At 48.1% G+C, this 8,076-nt stretch overlaps 1 protein-coding gene across 4 annotated transcripts in view; it reads left to right on the top strand.

Moving 5' to 3' along the window:
* The window catches only part of RANBP10 (RAN binding protein 10), a 197,990-nt gene that overhangs the window by 177,767 nt on the left and 12,147 nt on the right, over positions 1-8,076 (top strand). For all 4 annotated transcript variants that reach the window (XM_025216790.1, XM_025216791.1, XM_025216789.1 and 1 more), the window contains 2 exons: positions 2,159-2,271; positions 6,285-6,393. In XM_025216790.1, coding sequence (XP_025072575.1) covers positions 2,159-2,271; positions 6,285-6,393 — 222 coding nt within the window. The remainder of the gene's footprint in view (positions 1-2,158; positions 2,272-6,284; positions 6,394-8,076) is intronic.

Genomic DNA, 8,076 nt, shown 5'->3' with positions numbered 1-8,076 from the left:
TCGCCCGCCCACTGGGTGATAAAAAGTTCGTGATCCAGCCCCACATTCAAAAAGGTTGGACACCCCTGGTATAGTTTAAAGATCTTCAGGAAGGAACTGGATAGTTCTAGCTACTGATTTGAACGTAAATGAAAGCCAGGTCATTTTTTGGCTTCCTTCTGACTAAGTTGAATTGTTGTATTCTTAGTGTTAGAGCCATTAGTGAACTCAGGCACTTAGTAAGAGAGATTTGCCCATTATGTCCCAGGTTCCCGTGTTTGACAGGAAGAGATATGAGCTTTCCTCATCCTGTCAATATTTTAGGCTTAAGCTTTCTAAGCCTGAACCTTCTCCCAGCAGGCATTGGGCAAGTGCAGTATCTGGAATGGATTCATTGGAGCACAGTTTTCTTAATTGCTCTACACATCTGATCAGGAATCTGAAAGGACAATGCCCATATAGCTGTTGGGCTGTTGTATGACAGATTATTTCTGTGGCAGATGACAGAACAAGGAGCAACAGTCTCAAGTTGCAGCAAGGGAAGTTTAGGTTAGATATTAGGAAGAATTTTCTCACTAGGAGGGTAGTAAAACATTGGAACAAGTTACCCAGAGAGGTGGTGTGATCTCCATCCTTGGAGGTTTTTAAGACTCAGCGAGACAAAGCCCTGGCTGGAATGATCTAGTTGGAAATGGTCCTGCTTTGAGCAGGGGGTTTGACTAGATGACCTCCTGAGGTCTCTTCCAACCCTAATTTTCTATGATTCTATGATTTCTGATTTTAACCTTGAGATATCTGCAGATTACAGTTTTGTTGCAAACTGGTTTTAAAAAATCTTGGCATAAAATGACTCCTATTTCTCCAGGTTGCACCAAGACTGCCTACAGGAGAACAGATTGCTGCTTGAGGAGTTTGAGATTGAGTGCTGGTATTGGTTTCCAGCATGGCTATCTTTTTGATGCACTTTGCTGTAGTGAAGCAAATGGGAACAAAAGATTGATAGCAAATGAGCTATTAAAAATAAACCATGTTTTGGTTGCAGTTTGCTCCTAAAATAAGGATAGAAAATAGACTCCAGATATTTTTGAGGGATGGGAAGCTTTTTGGAACCTAGAACAGCCCATTTGTTTGCTCCCTATATCCCAAGCAACTCGTTGTTAAAGTAGAGTATGTTTTGTATTTGCAGTAGAGAGCTCACTACAGGTGTTCAGATACTTAAGGCAATGAATGGTAGTAGTCCCGTTGCAATTGACCAGACAGTTTTTAAAAATAACAAACCTGTTAATCAGATTTGAACTGCAGATGTGTTGCTGATTCCTAAAAATATGTCCCTCCTCTAGAGAAGATTATTAGTTTCACACTCCATTTGGACTCCATATTCTCTTTGGTCCATCCTAATCAGCTGGTAAGCTAAGTCAGTTTGTGTGCCAGTTCTTTAGGGTTTTGATGAAGTGTGAGTAGGACTAACATTTAAATTAAAAGGTACAAAATGGAATCAATAGGCAAAGGTCTCCACAGTCACTGGAGAAATATATTTCTACTACATACATTTTCTGGCACTATCATGTCAATATTTGTTTACCTCTAACACTTCATGATGAAAACACAGTTAGGAAATCATTAAAGTATGTGTTAAATAACTGTTCAAATTGTAACTAGATAGTAAAGCACCTCCTGTTGGTGTCTGGGAATAAGTGTAATTGTTAAGAAAGCCATACAGTTATCCTTTGAAAGAAACATTTAATAATCAAAACACAGGATTCTGGAGTTCTTCCAGCTATCCCTGATTGTTTGGGCAGGTCGTTATGCCTCTTCGCACCTTAGTTTTCCTGTCTATAAAATGAGGAACCTGCTTGCTTCATTTACAGTAGCTCAGAGCATTGGTAATAGAATACCAAGTGACCTAATATAGGAGATCTCACCCTGCTCAGCCCAGGTTGATTATAACTAAGAATGGAGACCTAGTTATTGGGAGTCTTTATTTGGCATTTCTATCCAGTTCTTAGTAGACAGGTGTCTAGATATAAGTTAGAAATAAGATACTAGTTATGTTCTAACAGGGCTGAGTTTTGTCATTAAAACTGCATTTTCTACTGTGTTGATGCTTTTTCCCTTTTTTGTTAGAACTTCTCTGTTTTATTGATGTATATTGTGCTAGTTGCATTTTGTTTTTTCCTAGCATGGTATCTTCCTACCTGGTTCATCATGGGTACTGTGCAACAGCAACTGCCTTTGCCAGAGTGACAGACACCACAATCCAGGAAGATCAGGCCTCCATAAAAAATAGGCAAAGTAAGCACTTCTCCTTCACAACCATCTCCGCACCCCACCCCTTTGTCTCTCTCATTCACCATAAGGGCCCTTACTCCCTGCAAACTCTGTGAAATGACCCAAACTCCTAAGTGCCTAGATCAGGGGTGGGCAAAATACAGCCCATGGGCCGTATCTGGCCCACGGTGGGTCTTTGTCTGGCCCACGGCAGGTCCCTTGGTCCCCTGGCCTAGCCACAGTCCAGCCATGGTACATCCTGCCATCCCTTAGGCATGCAGCGGGGCTGGGGCAGCTCTGCAGCTGGACTGCCTTCCTACGCAGTCCAGGTGGGTCCTTCTGGCTGCTGCTGGCCCCAGCCCCACAGTACTGGTGGGGACCTATGCTACAGAGCCCCAATTCTGCATGCCCCTCTCCTGTTCCAGGCTCACCTGCCCAAGCTCAGTAGCAGCAGCATGGGAAAAAAGCTGCTGCTCAGTGTAGCAGGAAAGCAGTCACTTCCCCTTCTGCTGCCAGCAGTTCCCTGCTGCAGCTGCCTTAAGCCTGGACCAGGCTGCCCTGCATCTCCATTGCAATCATCTCCATCTCTGACTGGCGCAGCAGGGAACTGCGGGGAAGGGGCAGGGCCATTTTTCCCACCCCAGTATGGAGCAATAGCTGGTTTTCCATGCTGCTGCTACTGAGCCTGGGCGGGTGAGCCCAGAGTGGGTGCATGGGGTCAAGGCAGGTCCCAGCCGGTACCATAAAGCTGGAGCCAGCGGTGGCAGCAGCCAGAAGGAGCCACTGCCACTTGGGCAGCCTAGAAAGGCAGTTGTGGTGCGGAGATGCCCCAACCCCATTGCATGCCCAGGGGGCAGCAGGATGTACCACGAGCAGGCAGTGTGGAGCAGGCCAGTCAAGGCTGTTCCTGGGTTCCGGCTGATCCACTCTGGTGGAGGTTAGTCCGGAGTGGGCGCAGGGAATGCTAGGGCTGCGCAGTCCTGGGAGTGACGGGGAGGTACCGCAGGGTGGGTGGGCTTTGAGTTGTTGCGGGTGGGGGTAGGTGCTGATCCTTCTATGGGGAGCGTGCGCGGGGTTCCCATGCACACCCCACCATACCCACAAACCCTCCCCCACAAACCCCATAGTCACATCCTCCTCCACAAAATCATGCACCCCACAAACACTGCACCCACCCTCACCTATACCTCCTGCAAACCCTGAACCCCCACATGCACCCCGTCTCCCCCCCACATGCATGTCTCTGGCGGGAGCCCCACTCACTGCTATATGCACACACCCCACCACACACAGAGTACCATGGCAAGGAAGTTTGGGGCCTGGGGCAAAGTCCACAGCAGCAGCCTACCCTTGCCCTGCACACAGATGCAGAGAGCACACGCCCCCCCCATGCTTGCCTAGGAGTGCTTGCATCAGTGGGAATCGCCACTAATGAAGCAAATTTGACTCATAGCAGAGTTTGAGTTCATTTACATTCTCTGCATCTTGCAGTGCTTTGTAGGTTCATGACACAGTGCATGGGCAGAGGTAGGTGGGGGAGAATCGCACACACCACCTGTTTGCTCTACCTGCTACTTCAGCTACTGTAATACAGTTCTTAATCTTTAGTGCTTTAAATGCCACCAGATTTCACATGCATAGGATTTTTTTCTTCTTTGAGCCATTCTAATTCATTCCCTGAAATGGACTCTTAACCCTGAGATGAAAAAGTGGGTGTATAAAGAAGACCTCTTTGTTGGCCCACTAAGGAATTGGAGGGCATTTGGAATATGATATCTTGATTTCCCCTAATATTTGGTGTGTTGGATTGAGTGTTGATCTTTCACCATCCTGTCCTGGCTGTTCAGAGTTTAATTTTTTACCTGCAGCCCACTGACATTCTGACTTTCTCTGTCTGCTCTCTTTTCCTTGTGTTCTGTATGCCACATGGTTGTCATGTTCCAGCTGCATTGCATTCCTTGTAGTTGTCTGCTACATACAGTATGTGTACTCTTAAAGAGTGTCCAGGCTGAAAGATCTTCTGCCCAGCAGCCTAGAATGACTCGCAGCTGCTGCCTAGCAATGCTCTCACATCACTCATGTCAGTAGAAGGATTGTAGTTCTGTCCTCCGCGGTGAACATGCCACAACTGGAGTACAGCAAAGCAAAAACAACTTGAACTGGGCAAGACTGCCCTTGCTGCTGCTTTTGATTGGAGAAGGGAGTGGCTACAGAACATTAAGGGTGTTGTAGGTTTCAGACTGCTTTCACGTCACTGCTTTTATCAGTAATAATCAGGTTACCCAGCAGACCTGAGGGAGGAGTGCCCAGGGTGGGACAGCACAGCCAAATGCAGCTGGTAAAAGAAGACTAAGCAGAAAGAAAAGTAAAGGTCTGATATTTTGTTGAAACTGGGGCTAATTAAAAGAGATCAGGAAAAACAGAAGAAAGAGATGGGTAAAGGAGCAGCAGAGGCAGGGAGACAGAAATAGAATCAAAGGAGGAGGGAAGCATCAAAAGCAGAGAGGCGGCAGTGGAAGCCTTTAAACGAGAAAAGAAAAAGGTATAAGAAAGTAAAGGAAGATAAAAACTGCTATGGAGGGGAACAGGAGGAATGTAGGGAGCAAAATGGAAGAGACCCCAAAACACAGACCTTGGGTATTAGTGCTAGAAAGCTTACTTTCGTGCAGCGTCTTAAAGTGGTGTTTTTTAGTTAATAGGCAGTTGTTAATGTACATGAAGAAAGGGTGCTTCTAAGAAGTCAACACAGCATAGTTCTGAAGCAGGATACTGGCCAGCAGGACTGCTGGGGTCTGTTTCCATCTCTGTCACTGACCTGTATTACGTTGGGAAAGCTTTAACCCTGAAACCAAGAAGGTGACAAACAAGGTTATTGCTTCCTTCTGTTACAGGCTTATGGCCAGTCTCCAGTTGTTTGTAAAGTACCTTGAGATTATCACAGGAAAATGCAAAGTATTTTTGTTTTTATCATTTAAACTTAGAAAAATACCACCGTCTACAGTGCTGTAAATGAGCAGCTTGTCCAGGTGCATTGGGATGGGGTTGGTGAATGGAAGTAACTCACAGGTGCAGAGATAGTCCAAAGCAGTTTGTCAGCAGAAGCTGCAAGGGCTGGGCCAGAACCAAAATAGTGTGGTGACCTGCAATATTATCTTGGTAACTTTTGTATCCCTGAGCTTCCTAAAAATGTCCAGCTTATACCAATTCAGCCATTGCAGTGTTCCTGGAGCCACCTTACAGAAGCTGGTTAGGCTTTGCCAGTATAGCTGTGTCAGCTCAGGAGTATGGTGGGATGCAGCTTGTGACTGCCACAGCTATGCTGACACACATCTGTTGTGTGCCAGCATACTACACACGCGCACAATTACACTGCAGCAGCATGGGTTTGCTGGCACAGCTCATTTTCTTTTGGAAGGGGGTCTGGAATAAGCTGTACTAGCTAATGTGCAGTTTTGTTTCTAGAAGCTGCTCCACTGTAAGAATGCCCTGCCAATCCTAGTATTTTGAGGCAGCCATATAGGACAAGCCTTCCAAATGTAGGCCTTGCCTGAGTCCTTGATGTGAGCCTCATTTTGGGTTATGTCTTTCATGACGAAAAACTGAGTGGTGCAAGCTGTCATTTCCCCCTTCAGTCTGATTGCCCTGCCTGCTGTCTCCTGCTTAACATCAAAGACGTGCTAACAGCTTAACTACAAGAAGCCTTTCTTTCACATTAAGCACCCCACCTTCCTTTATCACAATGTGAAAGGATCACAGTACATGTCCCTTGTACCTCCCACTGGTTCTCCAGCAGAACATAGACCCCGTATCTATTATCTGCTGGGTTTGGCAGATCCTATCCTCCACTCTCTCAGATTTTTTCTACCCATCATAAATATGCAAATAAGGCATAAACCCAACTTTAAAATCCTTTGTGGGTGACAGGGTGGGGGGCAGAGGCTGAGCTGTGTGGGACTTTCCAGAGGCTATCTTAGTAAGTGTGGTAGCTGTTCTTGCTGGGCTTTCCTTGGTACCAATAGGTCTCTTCTTGCTTTCAGGAATACAGAAACTAGTATTAGCAGGCAGAGTGGGAGAGGCTATAGAGGCTACACAACAGCTCTACCCTGGCCTCCTAGAACACAACCCTAACCTGCTCTTCATGTTAAAGTAAGTATGCTTAGCTTTATATCCTTTGCATAATCTTGGGCAGATGTCTTTGAAAGTGGGAGTTTGAGGAGCCTAACCAGTCAGTCCTCATGCCTGGATGTGTCATGAACTAGCCTAGTTTTTAATTCATGCTGCTAGAGGTTGCTGATGAAAGCAGTTGATCTGGGAGTGAAGGGGGAGAGGGCACTGGCCAACCTTCTTACCACTACTCAATGAGTAGCTGCTGCTGGGAGGTATTTGCCATGAGTAGACAGTCAAAGGTGGATGAATGAGGCATTAACCCACCTGACTGAGACCTGACTCCTGTATCAGCAGCCTTTTCCTGCGCTAGAGATCTCTCCTTCAGCAAAACAAAATGCCAGGGATAGCTCTGCAACCCAACATTCCTAACCTTATGTCAACTATTTCTTTGATTTTTCCAGCCTGTCTGTTTATTTGGACGTCAAGTTGATAAAGTTCACTTTGCTGCCATTTATCACCTTTTGGGATGTTTGAGCATCACTGTGGGAGTTCTCAGAAAGAGGTTTATGTGAACAAAGGGGGATTATGGGTAGGCACCAAGGTGATCAAAATCCAGCTGAATCCAGCCTGTGGAGGGACTTTGTCCTACCCACAACAGGTCCCTTAGTCCCGCCTGGCCCAGGCACTGTCCGTTCCATGGTGCATCCTGCCACTTCCTGGGCATGTAACAGGGCTTGGGGTGGCTGCACAGCTGGACTGCGTTTCTAAGCAGCCCAGGCAGCAGCGGCTCCTTCTGGCTGCTGCCACCGCTGGCCTCAGCCCCACAGTACTGGCAGAGACCCATGTGCACAGCTCTGACCCCAGCCCACCCTGCGCCCGCTCTGGACTCTGCCCAGCAGAGCGGACTAGCTGTGGACCAGCTGGAACCTGCACATGCAGCCCTGCCTTGGCCTGCCCCCTGCCTGCTCTGGACTGCCCGCTCACGCTGAGCAACAGCGGCGGCCAGGCAGAAGCTGCTGCCCAGTGCAGGGGGAGAAGCAGCCCCTCCCCTTCACTGCTGCTGGGTGTTCCTTGCTGCAGCTGCCCAGAGCCCATGCCCAGGCTGCCCTGCTGCTCCTCTGTGCTATCACCACTGCCCTGCTGGGTAGCCCATAGGCAGCAGCAACAGCAGTGGGGAAGAGCTGCAGGGCAGTCCAAGTGTAGAATCTGGACTGCTGCAGCAAGAAGCACCTGGCAGCAGCGAGGGGGAGGGGCTGCTTTTCCTCCACTGCTGCTGTTGCTCAGCATGGGTGGGTGAGTCCAGAGCAGGCACAAGTTGGGTCAGGGCTGTGTGCATGGATTCTGGCTGGTAGGCCTGTGTGAAGCGGCAAGCATTTGTTTTGGATTTGGCCATTTGGAGGGACAGTGATTTGATTAACAGATTCAAATCACTGTCCCAATATGATCTGGCCCAATCAGATCTGAAGATTTGGTGCTGTTTTGGAGATTCGGCTATAGACTAAACAAATGGCAGTCCTTACCATGCTGGACACAGCTGACTCCGGCTGTCTTTTGGGGGAGGGGGAAGGGAAGGGGCATGGGGGAGCACATCAAGGCCCCCCACAGTGAAAGAGGGAGTGGGACAGGGGCTGGGGCAAGTGCTGCCCAGCCAGGGTGGGGTGGGCTCAGGATGGAGCCACAGTTTGTCCAGAGGGTGTGTCGGGGGGGGCTCCCACCCCCGCT

This window comes from Alligator sinensis, unplaced genomic scaffold (genome assembly GCF_000455745.1).
Source record: "Alligator sinensis unplaced genomic scaffold, ASM45574v1 scaffold1317_1, whole genome shotgun sequence".
Lineage (NCBI taxonomy): Eukaryota > Metazoa > Chordata > Crocodylia > Alligatoridae > Alligator > Alligator sinensis.
This window is presented reverse-complemented; position numbering and strand designations above follow the sequence as displayed.